Raw genomic sequence first — 20,549 nt, forward strand, 5'->3', positions numbered from 1 at the left:
AGCATAAATTGTTTTAAAACAATGATTTATGTTCTGTATCGTATTTCTGCAATTAACAGGGTGGATAATGCAGGAAATTGTATGATCATGGAATATGCAGAGCCCGGTGCTTCAGAGAATAGTTTCAAGGCTGGAGTGTGCAGAATCTAGAAGTGTTTTTAGAAACAAGTTCTTTGTATCTAGAATTTGAAAAAATATCTAAACCCAGATTAGACACGGTTATAATGTGCTGTAAAACATATTCTCTACCTATAACCTTGTTGCTCAACCTTTTTTTATGAAATACCCCCTTTAAAAAAGAAAAAAGGTACCTCCAGACTTCTTTCTCTTACCCCTAAGAGTATGCGTACCTCCAGTTGAGAAACATGGTCCTAAAGTAGATTGAGGTCTTTAAACAAGTGCCATGCAACCTTTCCAGATGACTTTACCCGTTTCAGGAGTCAGATTTGTTTTACATACCACAAAGTTACACCTCATTTGAAACCTGCTTACTTACCAAAACATGCAAAAATATCACAGAAGACGACTACTGAAAACCTGGTGACTTTCTACCATCTTCTCATCAGAAGAATTGGAAGAGAAATGCTGTACTTACATTTCAACATAAGGCATGCAAAACAGTAGAAACAAATCATTGTCTGAATGACCTTTTCAATTGTACTGACTTTACTTGTAAAACTAGGCAAATATCTAGATGAGTTGATGTATCCCCTGGAAGACCCCAGTGTACTCCCAAGGTTACACATACCTTAGGTGAGAAACACTACCCTGTAGGCCTTGACAGTCCAACTACTATGGGGAGTTGTGCTGTCTTTGTTCATTTGATTTTAGGAAATGCGAATTGCCTTCATTTCAGGACACTTAAAATATACCAAGAGCTCCAAATTGTGGGCACCTTATAAAATTTTTGTTGAATAAAATATTCTGTGAGTCACATTTAAATTTTGTCACTTAGTTTCTGCAAATGAAAAAAAATCATGTAGCATATTTGATGTTTTGGTTATGTAAAACCCTTAAGAAGTGACTCTGCCACTACCCTGGTTTTTGACCTGGGCGTGACCTTTCCACTGCTACCTTAAATGTCAAAGAGGACAGTGAGATGCAAACTAGTTATTGTTACTGCTTATTTTCATGAATGTGTGACTACAACAGCATATCTTAGTTTTACTGTCCTGAGATAGTGTGCATAGAATAATTTAATTTTACTTACCAAGGCTTTCAGTAGTAACATCATGCTCTCATTGACATCACAGTTTCTGCTGAAAAGCATTGTTTTGTGTTTTGTCCTACCTCTTCCCTCAGGTTTATTCTCATTGTGTCTTTGACTTTGAAACAAGAAAAGCTAATGGAAGTACTGGAAATTGAAGTGCAGTAAATTACTACTTTTGTCAGTTCATTGGTGTGTGTAATTGAAGGGGCTTTAAATTGGTTCTTGTGTGATGGCTATGTTTGAGGACAAAGAGTAACTCCAAGGCGGGGAGAAACAAATAACAAATGTAATAATCAAGTGTGTTTTTGAAAAAATAAAAATAAGACAAGATAACACAAATGTTTGCTGATGTTAGGCCTCATTAGAAAAAAAAAACCAGATTTCACATTTCTTTACCAGTTTAAAATATGTGGTTTTGGGGGAAGGGCTAACTATTAGAATAAGGACGTATCTACGCTTAGTAAAAACTTCAAAATGGCCATGCTAATGGCCAAACTGAAGAATACTAATGAACGCTTCATTAGCATGCCGGCGGCTGCAGCAGTTCGAAAGTGTGGTGGTTCGTTCCTGTGTGGCTCGTCTACACCGGGGTTCTTTTCAGAAGGACCCCACCAACATCAAAATCCCCTTATTCCTATGGATGCGTTTTTATTATTCTGTTTTCATTGACATTCATATGGAAATTGTTTTCAAAATATTCAAAATTTTTACTGAGAACATGAATTTTCAGTAAGAAAACAAAGTCAAAAAACCTGACAGCTTTCTTTGATAGGCTAACAACCCTTGTGGTTAACAGGGAAGCAGTACACCTGGTATAACTAGACTTTACTAAAGCATGTGATAGCCTTGCATGATCTTATCAATAAAGTAGGGAAGTACAACAAAGATAGATAGAATGACTATAAGGTGGGCACGTAACTGTCTGGATAACCATTCTCAGAGTAGTCATCAATGGTTTGCAGTTATGCTGGAAGGCCATTATATGGGTTTCTGTGGGTATCAGTTTTGGGATGGGTTCTGTTCAATACCTGGAATGATTTAGATTATAAGCATACTCTCTATACCATTAAATTTGTGGATGATAATAAGCTGGGAGGGGTTGCAATTGCTTTGGAAGATAGGGTTATAGCACAAAATTATCTGGACAAACAGGAGAAATGGTCTGAGGCAGATAGGATGAAATAAGGACAAATGAAAAGTACTTTGCTTAGGAAAGAGCAATCATTTTCTCACACACAACATGGGAAGTGACTGTGTAGGAAGGAGAACCGCAGAAGAGGATCTGAGGATTATAGTGGACCACAAACTAAATATGAGTCAGCAGTCAGAGAGGTAGCTATGTTAGTCTGTACCTTCACAAAACACAAAAGCAGTCATGTAGCACTTCCAAGACTAACAGAATAATGTACTAGGTGATGAGCTTTTGTGGGACAGACCCACTTCTTCAGATCTGCAAATAGTGCTGAAAATGAACTCTCTCAACGAATATGTAACAGTTTTCATTTCATTTTTTTGTTTTGTTTTCTGACACATCACCTGGTGGAGGTGAAAGATAGGGAGGGAATTACTGCAAGTGTCTATTAAGTGACTTGCTTGAGATCACTACCAATATAGTGATGTATATATGTAAATTTATATTATATTATTTTGTATTTTCAGAGCCATTCATCATAGAGAAATCTTTTTTCAGTGTGTTACAAGATACTGGCATTACTGTTTTACAGAATTGGGACCTTTGATTTGACTTTGTTTCAAGTTAATGGAAATTCATTTGAGAAGAATGCACCAATTAGAAACATTTTAATATAGTCAAAATGTTTAATGGTTTACTGAGTGTTTGAAGCCTACAGCTTTTTATAAATTTAGGTAGCTGGTGTTTATAAAGCTCTTCAATTATTCATACTTTTCTGAAATCTTCCTGTGGGCTGAAATTATTAATAGTTGGTTTAATACTGAAGCCTGCTAATTGACTTGTAATTTGCTTTCAATCTGAATGTCAAAATTCTGCTTTTGGTGAGATGCTTGCAAAACCCTGTTTCTGGGCTCCCAGTGAGAGTTCTGTGCACATAGCTGAGGGCAGAATTTTGCCTGCGGTTTATAAATTGAATAGTTTATTTTTGAAAGAAAGTAACAGTGGTTCCAATTTTATACACTGTTGCCCCTGAGAACAGAGCCTAGTAATTAAAGGGGTTTCCTTTGGAGTGAGGGGGAGTAAGGACCAGCAGTTATACTGCTAAGGAAACCTATTCTTGTGTCTGTTACTGACCTGCTGCGTGAACTTGGGCAACTCATTTCACCTTTCTATTCCGTGATATTTTTTTTTTCTTGTTCTGGTCTCACCTTTTCATTCTCCTTCAAGAAGGTAACTGCCCTGAGTTCCCTCTAAGCTGTGCAGCTGCCTATGCAGGGGCTCAGGGCTGCCACACATGGAGTCTCCCTGGCCAAGGAAGAGGTGCTCCCTGCTGGGGCTGAGGGCAAGGTGCTCCTCTTTTGGCTCCTCAGGGAGCTGCCTCATGCTGAATTTACTTAGCAAAATAAGGCACCAGTCACAGAAATGTAGAGTTGGAAAGGAACTCAAGAGGTCAGCTAGTCCATCCCCTTGTGCTGAGGCAGGAGCAAGTAAACTTTCAACATCCCTAATAGATATTTGTGTAATCTCCTCTTAAAATGTTTGGGTCCTCTTTGCTTTTCAGCTTTTAAGGGCTACAATCAAGCATAATTTATGATATATTTGAGCATTTGTTAGTCAGTCAATCTGTTTGTTCAAGAACGCCTCCTAAATGGTAAGGGCTACCAAATTTGGTATGTAGCTTCCTCTTAAAGCAAGGCCAGGATTTGGCTGTGTCAGGGAAATGAGATGTGCCTGAAATGGGATTGGTTCTCATAAAACAATATAGAAAAGAGACAGCAAGTGAAATGGGCTGGTGGGGGACACCACCTCTCTTCCCCCATCTGGGACAATGCCAACCCTTCAACTCTTCAGAAGCGCTGGGGGGGCGGGGGCTGAAGCTCTCCCCCAATTTGTACAGGGACATTGTTAGCTGCTCCCCTTCATCAAGGAGTGAGGGGAAAGTGCACAGTTTGCTGCATGCCTCACTCTAGCTGTGGAATGCAGGGGGTGGATCAGCCACGTCAAACTCGCAGCTGTGGCCCTGTGTGTGGCCCAGCTGATTTTTTTTTTTGCATCCCTCAACTGCATATTAATAAAACATCTAAGTGTGGCCCACTTGGTGTTACACCCCTCTCTGGCACGCATGAGTGACAGGGCATGACATGCATATTAAAATCCCCAGGGAGCCAAGGGGGTTTTAATACAAATGCACTGGACTTGGACAGCCCAAGGAGCTGGGATTGGTGTTTGTCCCACCCCCTTCCACTCACATGTGCGAGAGAAGTGTGTGTGATTGCTCTAAAGAGCGGGACTGGGAGACCCACATGGGCTGAGGCAGAGAGGGGCTCCTGCCTGGGCCAGTGACAGGTAGGGAGGGAGTCATGTGGGGCAGAGCAAGGGGCAGCCCAGGTGTATGAGGTAACGTTGTATGGGAAGGGGTATGTGGGGTGCTGTGCAGTGCAAGCCTCATGGAGCCTGGGGCTAGTGCATGGGGAGGGAGTGTAAACCTCAAGGGGTCTGAGAGGGCAGTGCAGTGGGGGCTGCAGTGCAATGAGGAGCGGTGCAGGCTTCAAGCAGCCAGGAGCTGATGCAATGGGGAGGGCTATGCTGCAAGAGGGTGAGATATGAGCCCCAAAGAGTCTGAAGCGGGGGAGCGCACAGTGTAATGGGCGATTTCAGCATAAACCCCAGAATGCCTGAGAAGAAAGTGCAGAGAAATGCGGGGCGGGGGGGTGCATTGGAAACTGGAGAGGAGGGGTCTAAGAGCAGGAGGGGAGTGCACTGTTTCTCCTTCGGTGGAACTGACAGGAAATCTCCTTTTTTGGACTTTGGACCAAGAAGCTGTGAGATCCTGACCTGGTCTCTCTCTCTGTCTCCCCTTCTCCTACAGGGGGCCACCCAGTCCCACCCAGCGCCCCTTTCCTCTCTGCCTGCTTCCTCTGTTCAGGAAAAAAATGTTGGATTCTGAGATCTATGGCCCACTGAAAGGGGGAGGTGGGGAAAGGAGGTTAGAGATTTTCCATATGGGGAGAGCGGCTGCTCATGGGGCAGGGGAGGGATTTCACTGTGGTGTGTCCACCCTGTGCAAAGGTGAGAGGGAAATGCAAAGCATCATTCAAACCAGGTCACAATGATTGACAAAGCAAACCCTGTGCTATGGAAATGTTCCAACTTCAGTACACCCTTAGCAACATAACATCAGGGGCGTTACACAGGCAAGCTGGTGGTGATCAGTTTCTCTCAGCCCCAGTCTTCATCCTTTGAGTCTGTACAGCTCCAATCTCTGCAGATACCGCTTCTTTAACTCTTGCTGTTGTTTCTTCCAGCCACAAATCTTGAAGCCCATTCATTCATGCATGCTGGTAACTCACGACTTTCTTGAGTGGTAGGTTATCCTCATTTTTAGAGATGATGGAACTGACAGCACAGAGTGTGTAGCTAGCCATAGAAAGCAAGCATCCTGACACCTGGTTTTGCATGTTCACTGCAAAACTATCTATCCCTTCTTTCTTCAAGATGTTTTGGCTTTTCTCCCTGCTCTGCTTTTATTAGTGTTTTCTATCTCTTTCTTCTCTCATTGCTCAGTGTGTCTTCTCAAATTTTATGAACTATTAATAAAATTATAAAACAAAATTCATATTAAGTATTTAATCCTCAGTTAACATTATTGTATTTAAACAAGACCTGAAAAATATGATAAATAAACAATCACAACTTTCTGACAAGTACATTTTCTTTGGTGGCCTTCTCAGTTTGTGTGTGGCCCTCAATAGGCTTTGAGTTTGACATGCCTGTAGGAGATGAACCTGGCCCTGCCCCAGCCTGGGGACATGCACCCCTCCCCCATCTGTGCCTTCTGGAGCTGCAGCGGACATGGAGAGGTGTTTCTCATCTGGTCCCAAGCTGCTGCCATGAGAGAGGGCTGGAGTAGTCCTCTCTCCCTGGGGCAGCCTGCATACTGAACCCCTCATTCCCAGCCCCACCCTAGAACAATGATTTAAATGAAGTATGTACATTTTCATTTTATTTCCAAAAAAAAAAAAAGAAAGAAAAAGAAAAAAAAAAGAAAAGAAAAAAGAGTTAAGGGCCCAAGGGGTAAATCTTCTAGTAACAAATATTGCTGCTGCTATGCACATTGGCAAGTGTTTGCCACATGGGATCTAGAGTTTGTGAGACAGATGCTTTAGTTCTAACAAAGAATATTACTTTAACTTTCAGCAGTAGAATTACTGGGAACAGAATTCAAGGGAACAAATGAAGACCATGATCTTCTTGTGACTTCTGCAATACCAGATGTTCCTGGGTTCCATTCATTGTTTGCCTTGATTCCTTCATGGACAAAGAAGATTGTGTTCAAACGAGAATCTACCATTAACCAGCAGCTGGTCAGTAAGAGATGGTTGTTCAATGCATGAAAGAGTTGTGGGGAAGCAAGGTGAACAGAAGTATATCACTGGGAATGTGGTACTTAATTAGACAGACTATATTATTGCCCTTATATAAAACCATGTTATACTACATCTTGAATACTGTGTACAGATGTGGTCACCGCATCTCAAAAAAAGACATATATTTGTTTTTTTACCTTCCCTAGCTGGAACATGTGCCAAGAATTTCTGTGTCTTCTGGATATGGGCTAACCCTTCAGAAATGTGCAGTGGTAAGTTTCAAGAGAACTTTTTCTTATTTGAGGAAGTATAAAGATCCAAATCTTTCGTAATTTTTTTCTGTCCAACTACATGAAAAAGAGCCGTACTATAACCCAAAGACAGTACACAAACAGATATTTTCACTCTGTATAATAAAGGAAGAAAATTGTTATACAGTAAACGTAATCTAATACCTCAACATTATGTGTAAGGAATAAGCTTTGAAACAAGAGTCAATAGCATGTACTAACAGTGTATAGAACATTTCTGAGCAGGTTAATCTTTATATTATTGATGAGTTGATATTGCCAAGGTTATCTTGAAACATAGTAACCTGTGCCAATGGTTCATGCTCCCAAAGGCTATGGTATCAGATTTACTAGGGTGAGAATCCCTATGAGAAATACCATTAGTTCTGGAGACTCCAGGAGCACATGAGAAATAACAGCAATAACCACAGCAGCATCTGCAAATTATCAATCTTCTATTTATTAAAAATCTTACTGCATGAGAGATCAGTGCTGGAGCTATAGATGCATAGGTTTAGATGGTAAAATACCATCAGATAGCCAGCATCAGTGTTTTCATACTTCCATCCCCAAGGTATTGTAAAGATGAGTGGATCTCTCAATAGGAGGGTACTATAGAGAAGTGGCTCCCAATGAGGGGTCCAGGGCCTCCTGGAGGCTGTGAACAAGTTTCAAGGGGCTTGCCAAAATCCCAGAGCAGAGCCAGTATTAGACTCAGTGGTGACCAGGGCAGAAAGATGAATTCTGAGTCCTGCTACCTGGAGTTGAACCAGAAGCCTGAACAACTTAGTTTTGTGGGGTCTTATATGCCGTGGAGCCCTGGACACTTGCTTTCCTTGCTACCTCCTTAATGCAGCCACTGGTTTTTAATCTACTGGAAAATAGTTGTTGTGGCATAGAGTGGCATGGAATTTTTATGGCATGTTGGGGGTGGGGGAGGTCAGAGAGAAAAAGGATTTGTGCACCCTTGCTGTAAAGGGACATCTGATGGATTTGCCCTCCCTGTTCATGCTTTTTATTTTATGTTACACTCATGCCCATAGCCTTCATGCATATGCGTGGAGGGTCCAACCCCTTTCCTCTTATCTCGACTTCCATACCCCATAAAATCTGGGGTGCCCCACTTTTTGTAGGCAGTCCTCTTAATTCCCCTTATTTTAATTAGCACTTATATCAACAATCCCCATGAAAACCTGCCACCACTGAAGAATTTCCCATGATGTTTTAATCGAGCAACTTGCAGAGTTGGTGGCTTGAGCCGTGTCTACACGTGCACGCTACTTTGAAGTAGCGGCACTAACTTCGAAATAGCGCCCGTCATGGCTACACGTGTTGGGCGCTACTTCAATGTTAACATCGCTGTTAGGTGGCGAGACGTCGAAGCCGCTAACCCCATGAGGGGATGGGAATAGCGCCCTACTTCGAAGTTGAATGTCGAAGTAGGGACCGTGTAGACGATCCACGTCCCGCAACATCGAAATAGCGGGGTCCGCCATGGCGGCCATCAGCTGAGGGGTTGAGAGACGCGCTCTCTCCAGCCCCTGCGGGGCTCTATGGTCACCGTGTGCAGCAGCCCTTAGCCCAGGGCTTCTGGCTGCTGCTGCTGCAGCTGGGGATCCATGCTGCATGCACAGGGTCTGCAACCAGTTGTCGGCTCTGTGGATCTTGTGTTGTTTAGTGCAACTGTGTCTGGGAGGGGCCCTTTAAGGGAGCGGCTTGCTGTTGAGTCCGCCCTGTGACCCTGTCTGCAGCTGTGCCTGGCACCCTTATTTCGATGTGTGCTACTTTGGCGTGTAGACATTCCCTCGCAGCGCCTATTTCGATGTGGTGCTGCGCAACGTCAATGTTGAACGTCGACGTTGCCAGCCCTGGAGGACGTGTAGACGTTATTCATCGAAATAGCCTATTTCGATGTCGCTACATCGAAATAAGCTACTTCGATGTAGGCTTCACATGTAGACGTAGCCTCATTGTGGCATATTTTCTGAATTTCACCTATTAGCACAGCTTTAACCTTACTGCTATGTCTACATTAGGGCTGTGTCTGCACTTGCATTCCTCTTTCGAAAGAGGCATGCAAATGAGGGAAATCAAAAATGCAAATGAGACATATTTACATATCTGGAACCTCATTTGCATATTCTTATTTCAAAATAGTTTTTTTCAAAAGAAAAAAACAGTGTAGACACTGTTCTTTTGAAAGTAAACCCCATCTTTGAAAAAACCCTTCTTCCCTTTTTTATGGAAAGAAGGATTGTTTCAAAGATGGTGTCTACTTTCGAAAGAGCAGTGTCCACACTGGTTTTCATCTTTCGAAAGAAGCTATTTGAAATAAGAATATACAAATGAGTTGCCAGATATGTAAGTCTGCATCTCATTTGCAATTTTGATTTCCAAGTAGGGTGTGTGTAGACACTCAACTTCAAAGTTGTACTTTGAAGTTATTTTTGTAGTGTAGACACAGCTGAATTGGTGAGACAAAATCTTCTGCTTCAGAAAGCTTTGTAGAATAGGTTGACTATTCCTTTTATATAGTAAGATCTTGGAGAGAGTTTTGAGAAATATTTGGTTCTTTCAACTGTTCATTAAAACTTTCATTTAAAATGGCAAAATCTTGCTGTGCACAATCAAAGCTAGTCTGCTCCAGATGGTAGGATTATAAGAAAATAATCTTTTCAGTGCTGCCAGTTGTAAATTTTTTTAAAAAGTTTAATTATATGTGAATTTTCTTCAACCTCTGGATGAAATTCATGTTTATTTTTAATTTGCTTTATTTGCACATTTATTTTAATCTTAATACATCAGAACAGACATTTTCTTCCTAACACCTGGCTTACCATATGGCAGTCTCTAGTAATTTAAATGGAAACTAAGACCTAATTTGTTCCCCCATCTCATGAATGGTTCTGAGGCATTTCCTTTGCAAAACCAGCAGGGACAGTACATACATCTATTCATTCAGGCCCAGATTCTCTTCCTTAGGTAGATAAATTCAATGAAACCAGGGTGCAAAGATGACTTGCATGTAATTGGCTTGGCTTCTCCATTTGCACATTGGGATGGGGAATAAGGACCCCATTTTTATCAGTGTGGCCTGTAAGTTGTGCTATTCACCGCATTGTAAGAACATTAACGTATTCATGATCTGCAAGTTGCAGTAATTCTAACCAAGATCCTGGTAACTCTTTATAAACAGATACTGTGTAGAAATGATTCTTTGTTTCTTGGAATGACACATCTCACTGTTACCTGAATTCCCATGTCTTGTGAATGAAATGGGTGGGAATCATTTCTAAAGGTTTTCCACCTTTTCCCCAACATAATATTCTCTCTGCAAGATCCTGATGCTTCTCTCTTCCCTGGTTTCTCTCCCTTTCTACCCTTCCCGCATTTTTGCTTCTTCACCCTAGTCTCCTAAGTACTGGTCCAAGGGCTGATAGCATTTGCTGATTTACTTTTAGAAACAGAGGACAAAAAGCTAAGGAGTTGTACTTGCCCAAGTATCTCTCTGAGATGTTCCTTTGCCTGCAAGCCAACAGCATCAGGGTCTGTTGTAGGAACAAGAGCTGCAGGCTGTAAATGAATGTGAGGACCAGCTGCTAGGGAGATGGTGGCCTCTGGGCATCTATTCCCTTTGATAGCTGGAGCTGTAGGGAGTTCTCAGTGGAGGTGAGGCATAAGGGTTTTACCTCTCCTGTATCTGTCATAGCATTTTCTGTAGTGCTTGTCAGCAAAATATCTATGCTGTCCTATTTCACCCAACTATTCATTTTCAGGCTCTTTTTCATCATAAGTGATGTGGACAGATCTTCAGTTTAACTATTAGAGGATTGAAAAATGTGCTGAAGTGTGCAAAGACACTATCCCTTGGCCAGCTGAGGAGATTAGCAATCAGGGGCAGAAACTGTTGTTGGAAAAGTGGTAGGGAGCTGCAAGACCCAAACACTGCGTGAAAGACTTTATTAGAATATACAAAAATAGGATTATCCCTAAAACTATTATGTTTGTACTTCACTTTAGCGATATGGGAGGAATTAAGATGGGGTGGGCTAGGAGGACAGGGGGACCTAAAAGCTAGAAGAGAGACATTTTTCTGTTCTTTCTCCAACCTCCTCGTCAGTCTGTATCTAGGGAGACCACCAGTGTTCCTGTAAGCTGGGGGCTTGGATGACCACCCAGGAGAGGTGCAAATGCCACGCAGCTGATTAGCAGAACTCCTACAGCCGGCAGTATGTGCTGTGGTTTATGCCATAACACTTATTCGGTATATGAATGGAAAATATTAGAGGGAACATTGGTGACCACCTGTTCCTAATTGGGCAGGACAGTCCCAACATATTCATTTCAAGCCATATCCCTGGCTGAATGACTCCAGGGCACCATTTGTCCCAGATTCCTGGCAGTGCCACTCTGCACCTGCCTGAGGCTGAGGGGTGGTGCCAGCCTCTTCTCGGTGGCGGGCCTCATTCTGATGGAAGGCTCAGTCTCTACTGTTCAAACTTAGATGTAAATAACTAAATATGCATTAGGCCAGAGTGAGCAAGAGCGTGACTCTGTAGTCCACACACTTCTTGTTTGCAGTTCTCTTTGGCTAGCTTAGGAGGCTCCCTGCTAGTGAGTGCTGACTTTTCTGGTTTCCATTCTCAGGCACCTGTGTCTCCACATGCATTGGATAGTAGTAAGTGCAGGTGCCTAGCAAGATGTAGGCTACGTCTACACGTGCACGCTACATCGAAGTAGCTAATTTCGAAGTAGCGACATCGAAATAGGCTATTTCGATGAATAGCGTCTACACGTCCTCCAGGGCCAGCAACGTCGACGTTCAACTTCGACGTTGCGCAGCCCAACATCGAAATAGGCGCAGCGAGGGAACGTCTACACGCCAAAGTAGCACACATCGAAATAAGGGTGCCAGGCACAGCTGCAGACAGGGTCACAGGGCAGACTCAACAGCAAGTCGCTCCCTTAAAGGGCCCCTCCCAGACACACTTTCATTAAACAGTGCAAGATACACAGAGCCGACAACTAGTTGCAGACCCTGGGCATGCAGCATGGGTCCCCAGCTGCCGCAGCAGCAGCCAGAAGCCCTGGGCTAAGGGCTGCTGCACACGGTGACCACAGAGCCCCGCAAGGGCTGGAGAGAGAGTATCTCTCAACCCCCCAGCTGATGGCCACCATGGAGGACCCCGCTATTTTGATGTTGCGGGACGCGGATCGTCTACACGTTCCCTACTTCGATGTTGAACGTCGAAGTAGGGCGCTATTCCCATCCCCTCATGGGGTTAGCGACTTCGACATCTCACCGCCTAACGGCGATTTCAACTTCGAAATAGCGCCCAACACGTGTAGCCGTGACGGGCGCTATTTCGAAGTTGGCGCCGCTACTTCGAAGTAGCGTGCACGTGTAGACGCAGCCGTAGATTAGTTAGGTATTGGAACAGCTAAGTCCCCAAAGCCTGCTGAATAGTGATGGAGCAGTTTTGTGGAAGGTTTGAATCTATATAAATGAGAGAAGAGGCTCTGGTTTTAATTACTGCATGACAGCCTCTTCTTATCCAAAGTTGATTGATGTTACTGTGGGGCAGATGGCAGGCCACACTTGCAAGATGGCAGACTCTATTCTGGGAAACAGTGACTCTGAACAGGACGTGCATGTCATAGAATCACAGGGCTGGAAGGGACCTCAGGAGGTCATTGAGTCCATCCCCCTGCCCAGAGCAGGACCAACCCTAACTCAATCATCCCAGCCAGGACTTTGGCAAGCTGGGACTTAGAAACCTCTAGGGCTGGAGATTCCATGACCTCTCTAGGTAACGCATTCCAGTGCTTCACCACCCTCCTGGTGAAGTAGTTTTTCCTAATATCCAACCTACTCCTCTCCTTCTGTAGCTTCAGACCATTGCTCCTTGTTCTGCCACCTGTCACCACTGAGAACAGTTTCTCTCCCATCCTCTTTAGTGCTCCCCTTCAGGAAGTTGAAGGCTGCTATTAAATTACCCCTCAGTCTTTTCATCTGTAAACTAAATAAGCCCAAATCCCTCAGTTTCTCCTCATAGGTCATGTGCTCCAGCCCCTTAATTATTTTTGCTGCCCTCCACTGAACCTGCCCCAGCACATCCTCATCCTTTTAATACCCGGGGGCCCAAAACTGGATACAATATTCCAGATGTGCCCTCACCAGTGCTAAAGAGAGGGGAATAACCACTTCTCTAGATCTGCTTGCAGTGCTCCTCCTAATGCACCTTAATATGCTTTTGGCCTTCTTGGCTACAAGCATGCACTATTTACTTATATCCAGCATTTTGTCCACCATACGCCCTAGATCCATTCCACTGTACTGCTGCTTAGCCATTCAGTCCTCAGCCTATAACAGTGCTTGGGATTCTTCCATTCCACGTGCAGGACTTTACACTTCTCCTTATTAAACCTCATCAGATTTCTTTTGGCCCAATCCTCCAATTTATCCAGGTCACACTGGATCCTATCTCTACCCTCCAACGTATCAGCCTCTCCCCCTAGCTTAGTGTTGTCCGCAAACTTGTTGAGGGTGCAATCCAGTCCCTCATCCAGGTCATTAATAAAGATGTTGAACAACACCGGCCCCAGAATGAAGCCTTGGGGCACGCAACTTGAAAGCCACTGCCATCCAGATATTGAGCCATTGATCACTACCCGTTGGACTCAACTGTTAAGCCAGCTTTCTATCCATCTTATAGTCCAAGGATCCAATCCACACTTCCTTCACTTATGGGCAAGAATGTTGTGGGAGACTGTATCAAAAGCTTTGCTGAAGTCAAGGTATATCACATCCACTGACACCCCCATGTCCACAGAGCTTGTTACCTCGCCATAGAAGCTAATCAGATTAGTCAGGCAGGACTTGCCCCTGGTAAATCCATGTTCGCTACTTTTGATCACTTTCCCCTCTTCCAAGTGCCCAAAATGAATTCCTTGAGGATCCCCTGCATTATTTTCCCAGGGACAGAGGTGAGGCTGACCGGTCCATAGTTCACTGGATTGTCCTTTCCTTTTCAAAGATGGGCACTACATTTATCTTTTTCAAATCATCTGGGATCTCTTCTAGTCTCCAAGAGTCTGCAAAGATAAGGGCCAAAGGCTTAGCAATGACATCTGCCAATTCCCTCAGTACCCTTGGGTGCATTAAATCCAGACCCATGGATTTGTGTACATCTAGTTTTTCTAGGTAACTCTTAACATTTTCCTTCCCCACTGATGGCATCCCTCCAACTTCCCATACTGCATTGTCTAGCACTGTAGTGTAGGAGCTGTCCTTGTCCGTGAAGTCTGAGGCAAAAAAAGCATTGAGTCCTTCAGCTTTTCTCACATCATCTGTCACTAGTTTACCTCTTTCATCCAAAAATGGCCCCACACCTTCCCTGATTGCCCTCTTATTTTTAACATGCCTGTAGAAACCCTTCTTGTTACCGTTCATATCCCTCACCAGCTGCAGTTCCAGTTGTGCTTTTGCTTTCCTGATTACTGCCTGGCATTCTCCAGCCACATATTTATACTCCTCCATAGTCAACTGTCCCTGTGTTCACTTCTTATACATTCTTTTTGAGTTTAAACTGACCAAGGATTTCCCTGTTAAGCCAGGCTGGTTGCCTACCATGTTTGCACTTCTCACTATGAAGTGGGATGGTTTGTTCCTGTTCCTTCAGTAAGACTTCTTTAAAATACTGCCAATTCTCTTGAGTGCTTTTCCCCTTCATCTTCATTTCCCAAGGGATCCTGCCCATCAGTTCTCTCAGGGAGTTGAATTCTGCTCTTTTGAAATCAAGGGTGTGTAATTTACTGTTCACCTTTCTTCCTTTTGTCGGGATCCTGAAATCTACCATCTCATGGTCGCTGCAACCCATGCCCTCTTCTATTGCTCCTACTATTTCTTCTCTGTTTGTGAGTAGCAGGTCAAGTTGTGCATAGCCCTTGGTCGGTTCCTTCAGCACTTGTACCAAGAAGTTATCCCCAGTATTCTCCAAACATTTCCTGGATTGTCTATGTGCTGCCATACATGTCTCCCAACAAATGTCCAGATGATTAAAGTCTCCCATAAGAACCAGGGCCTGTGATTTGGAAGCTTCTCTTAGTTGTCTGAAGAAGTCCTTATCTGCCTCATCTCCCTGATCTGGTGGTCTATAGCAGACACCAACTACAACATCACCTCTGTTGTTTCCGCCTGTAAGCTTAGCCCAAAGAGAATCAACTGGTTTTTCTCCCTTCTTATACTGGAGCTCTGAGCTATCATACTACTCCCTCACAAAGAGTGCAACTCCTCCTTCTTTTCTCCCCTGTCTGTCCTTCCTAAACAGTTTATACCCTTCCATGACATGCTCCAAATCATGGTGGATAAGCAGCTGAATGTGGATTCCTAGTGTGACACTGGCCAGAAGCACTTGATGTATAGACAGGAAAATATGGAATAAGAATTGTGTAATTAGAGTGTTTCTTGCGTGACTGCTACTGAAGCAGTGTGTCCAGTTCTGAACCTACAGTTCAGGTAGGTTATTGAAAAATTAGTGTGGGGTAGGAGAATCACTATGCAAATAATTAAGATTGGTAAACACATTCTGTAAAGATGCAAACAGTTATTCTGTTTCTCTTAACTAAGAGATGGTTAAGGAGTGACTTAATTTCAGTCTATAAGTACCTGCATGGTGTTAGCCGGTGGTCGGGTAATGTGCGGTGAGGTACCAACTATGCCCTTGTTACCATCCGAGTCTTTAACTGCGAGAGCACAGAGCTCGTCGCTGCGGGCCCCTGGGCCAGGCTGACGGATGCCCCTGGGTCCTAAACAACCCATTTTTTTACTGCTAGAGCAGGAAGCTCCTAGCACTCTCACCTATGGCCAGGCTGTGGTAACCAACGGTTAAAGTTCTTTTTATTGTGCCGGCTGTGTTGCAGTGACAAAGAGTAACAGCAGTCAGGCTCAGATCTTAACTAGTTACAAGTTTATTTAAGCTACAGTTATAAGCATGCAGTTACAAAAGGCTATTGTCTACTTCTTATATGCTAGCAGAGTACAGGTGTTAACAGGTTACGTTACAATCCAATACAAAGATATCTGTTACCATCTAACACAATGATATCTTAATACAACAACATCTAGTTACAGAGCTCTAATTCTTTAACTGTGCACGCCAAAAGGAGACCTTAATATGGGTACGTCTTACCCTCCTTAATATGGGTACATCTTACCCTCCTTAATATGGGTATATCTTACCCTCCTTGCGTCTCTCAACACCAGCGTAGCCAAGCCGGATCGGTCACTCAATTCTGCGGAAAGACGAATACGAGGTTGGGTGTCCCCAGTTGCGGACCTCGGGAGGCAATCACCTGACCCGACCAGCAGGTCGTTGGTGGAAATGCATTCAGAGTCAAGAGTGCTGCTGGGCCCACCTTTATACCTTTTAGGTCACGTATTCTCTGTCTTATCTATGGTGTCAGATCGTACTGGTCTGTCTTTTGTGACGCCAGTTTTTACAAGGGCAATTCTTACTTAATTTGCACTTGTAAGACAGGAGGTAAGCAATTTGGGAGTACAGGACATTCTTTTACAGGGGCGGAGATTCCTCTTCTGGGATGGCTGTGTGGGCATCAAATCCATCAATGCCAGCTGGGGTGATTTCCTGAGATCCCTCCCCGCCTTCGTTGACAGTTTGGCCTGTTAGCCTTTTATCTGTACTTTCTGTTTCTCAGGGTCACGATGAGCTAGCACATCTGGGCCTCAATGAGAGACATCAAAGACTGTGCTGTCAGCAGCTGTTTCTGTGCCCTGTGTGCTTGTGAGGCACCTCAGTGGGGGGGGGGCAGCAAGCTGGCTTGTAAGGGGGAGACTTTTGTCTGGCTACATATGGGAACATTTGATAATGGGCTCTTCAGTCTATCACACACAGGTATAACAAGATCAGTGACTGGAAGTTAAAGCTAGACAAATTCCAAATAGAAATAACCATAAGGATGATAATGTATAAAAACAAGAAGAATCAGAGTAAGGGAGAGAGCATACTGGTGTTTGTCTCCTCAGTAGCAATCTGTACTGAACTTCTTCACAAGATGGTTGCTTTGAGCTCCTAGAAATTTAATGTCACAATACATAGAAAACAAATAATAGAAGATGAAGCCAACATCTACTGAAGACCCTGAACCCACTGGCTGTGGATAGGACAGCCATGTATGTGAGCTGAGTATGAAAAGACTCCATGTTTGGGAGGACGATTAGTTACTGGGACCAGAGTCTAGCTGACTTGTTCCAGTGACCAGCTAAAAGCCCCAGAGAGCAAGTATATGGCTTGGACTTCAAAACGGGTAGGCTAAGCACAGCAGGCAGTGTTTGTGAGGAGAGAGCTGGTTGCAAGGAGTAGCCAGAGGAGAAGCAGTCCAGAAATTGTGCCCTTCAGCAGGAAGAGGGGTTTCATATTATCTCTCTGAGCTTGAGACTGACTCGGAGGCCAAAAACTCCAGTGTACCTGCATCCAGTAGGGCTCACTTTATCAGTAGCCAAAGCTTGAGATAATCTGGGACTCATTCCATCTTAATGGGAGAGCTGTTTGCTTCCTGACAGGGAAGAACTTTGCTTCTCATTGAGCCCCAACTCCTGTGAACTACCTATGATCTATGGGGAGACTTTGAACACTTTTTTTTTTAAGTTATTTTAGTGTAGTTTACATAGGGCTTGGTTGGTATTGGTTGCTTACTCAGCTGATATCCTTGATTTTTGTTATGTGTCCATTTCTTTCTTTCAAATTATTCAGTTTAACTAAAATGTCTATTATTCTTGGCAACTGTAATGTCTTAGATGTCACACATAGTGTCATAGGTATTGTCCATTAATTTATGCACCTGGCCACTTGGCAGAGACAGTTAATGCCAAGAACTCAGGATGGGCCTAAAATGGATTAGCAAGAAGAAAAATATGGGGCTGTATAACCCTCGTAGACCAGGGGTGCCCCATAATAGTACTAAGGAGGAGATCAAACTGCATCAACAGAATGAAATGATAGCAAGTGTGATGTACTTTGAGGGCCCTCTCTTCTTGCTGCCAAAGCTGAGCATTATCCATTTTCCAGAACATGATTAGAAAGTTGCATTCCAGCTCTCCTGTATGAGGTCTCTCTGGGATTTTCAGCTTCTTGTTTTTCACTCAGTCCTTTCTCTGCATGAACGGTTATCCTGGATTTCAAACTACAGGCTTTTCTATTGCACTGTCGCCAAGCAACAGCTTAACGTGGAGAAGATTGAAATCTCCCTGGGAGTTTAAAATCAAATGGAGTGTGATGTTGTCAGCAGGTCACTCAAAATGCCCTCAAACTAAAAGCATTTGGGCACTCACACTCTAACTAGGTATAGTAGTTCGCAGCTAAATATTGCTGTTCAGCTCCAAAACAAAACTATTGGTATTTCTGGTTTTAGGTGGCTACTCAACATGATCTCCAAACTGCATATGTACGACTACTGATAAATAATACGAACACACCATCTGCATCCAATGTCACAGATCTCCTTCTGCTGGACAACATTACTGGCCTCCATGTTCAAGCAACCAGTGGCAGTAAGACTACAGATGGGTTCCAGATATATAAGAGAGGATTCTTGCCAGGTAAACTAATCATGCTGTGGCTCTGCTTTTCAAAGGGTGAAGACAATTTTTGCAATAAGAAAATTTCAAATTAGCATTTTTAATTGTTTTTTTTCTGGTGTTTTAAGTTTAAACTACAGCATTCCTTAACAGTGAATGCAGCTTAATTCCAGGAGGGCTTGTTCTCCATTTAGCAAAACAAAATTTAATATTTTATTTAACTCAGAGGAGTGAGTCAGGCCAAATTTTGTTTCCAGTCTTGGAGCTGTCTCTGATGTCAGTGGATGCAGAATTGGACCCTTCAGTTGTGTAACACTTAGCTTCTTAAAGTCTAACAAAAGTAAATACTGTTTCTGCATTTAATTCCAATGGGAAGTTTATTTTGTTTTATAAACAAAATTCTGGATGATCATTATTAAAGCAAATCTGAAGTGGCTAATTTCTTATCTATGCTGAGAGACAGGCAGATGGTAACCAAATAACTTCGTAAAAAGTGAAATTATATGTTTAAAAATTCTCTCAGCAAATAATCTGAGATTCTGATCCTGCTTTTGTATAATATGATTTAACCCTCAGACAAGAACAAATCTTTATAACCATAAATGAAAGCAAAACACAAGGCTTCTCTAGCCTTTGTTTCATTCCCCTACCAAAAACCAGGGAGAGATGCAGTGTTCCCTGTAATCTGTGTGGTTGGTCAAGAGATATTCATATGTCACGCTTATGATTAGCAGAATGTTCACAGCTAGGTTTTTTTCTACTGATGGTGCACATTGGAACGTTCTTTGGAGCACATAAAATGTATTCTATGCAAGGATGGAAAAATCCACTCCTGGATGGAAAAGATTAGAGGGGACGTATGTAGAGCCCTATCCTCTTGCAGGAAATCTCCCCTTTTTGATTCCAAGTACTCATTTCCCTCCTGCGCAGAGGGAAAGAAAGAGATCCAGAATTTACTTCTTTTTCCTGGGATCATGATATTACCCTGCACCCTCTTGAAGATGTTTCACTATGATTACTTTATTTGTAAGTAAAAAGCAATGGCATGATAGCTAAAAACAGAATATATTCCAAATAGGAAAGTAAAATTAGTCGACATGGGGCTTCAGCATGGTAGAGAGTTAATAACTAGAACCCATTTCTGATAATGGCGGTGTAGTTGGTGGCACAGATTGTAGGGTTGGAGTTTGAAATCGTTGGCAGTAAGTGACTGGCTTTCAACCCAGAGAGTCTTTAGAAAGAATTACCCCCTGAGAAAAGAAACTTGTCTTGCATTATTGAATTGGCAAACAAAACTGGAAAAATTGTCCCATCTGGCACAGTTCCATTAAAGATGGAATTGAATTTTGCTTTCCCTGCCAATGGAAGGTGTGTCAATTATTATGAAGAAATCAGCTAGACGGCATAACAAGAACAAACCTTGTTTGCTGTAACTCCCATTCATTTTTATATCCACCACCAACTCTGCCCTATGCTGATTTCCACTGATTTGCACTAAGATTGTGCCTGAGGATACTTAAGTATGTCTGTAGATCAGACGTTATACAGAGTTACTTCATTGGCTGGAGGTGTTCCAAGTTAAAGTTTGATTTTTTTTCCTTCTTTGAAGTCAGTGACAAAACCTTTTGGCTTCCGTGTACTGCAGATGTATTTGGGGCAAGGGTGCAAGGTCACCTTCCTCTGAAGCATGAGAGATTGGCCACAGCTGGAGACTGAACCACTGACAGGGTGGACCTGTACTGTGAGGTGGTACAGAGAATGCTCTCTCTGTAAGATGCCAGGCTGGTTTTGTCTTGCCGGTGTATTCGGGGCCAAACCGATTGCCAGATTTGGAGTCGGGAAATTATTTTCCCCTGGGTAATAATCGCAAAGATCTAGATGGGGGATGGGGTTTGTGTTCCACTGCAGGATGGGATTTTGCTCATGTGCTATGACTAAGCATTGCTTGCCTAGT

The 20,549-nt window shown here is 43.2% G+C and overlaps 1 protein-coding gene across 6 annotated transcripts in view; it reads left to right on the plus strand.

Moving 5' to 3' along the window:
• The window catches only part of EVC2 (EvC ciliary complex subunit 2), a 144,543-nt gene that overhangs the window by 10,440 nt on the left and 113,554 nt on the right, over positions 1-20,549 (plus strand). For 5 of the 6 annotated variants that reach the window (XR_012645330.1, XM_074992467.1, XM_074992468.1 and 2 more), the window contains exons 3-5: positions 6,540-6,706; positions 6,916-6,981; positions 18,430-18,616. Coding sequence is in view for 5 of the 6 variants with exons in the window: in XM_074992467.1 (XP_074848568.1) it covers positions 6,540-6,706; positions 6,916-6,981; positions 18,430-18,616 (420 nt within the window). In the remaining variant the exon portion in view is untranslated. Of the gene's footprint in view, positions 1-5,960; positions 6,707-6,915; positions 6,982-18,429; positions 18,617-20,549 lie in introns of those variants that run through there. The other variant, XM_074992471.1, reaches the window with a different exon arrangement.

This window comes from Carettochelys insculpta, chromosome 4, assembly GCF_033958435.1.
Source record: "Carettochelys insculpta isolate YL-2023 chromosome 4, ASM3395843v1, whole genome shotgun sequence".
NCBI lineage: Eukaryota > Metazoa > Chordata > Testudines > Carettochelyidae > Carettochelys > Carettochelys insculpta.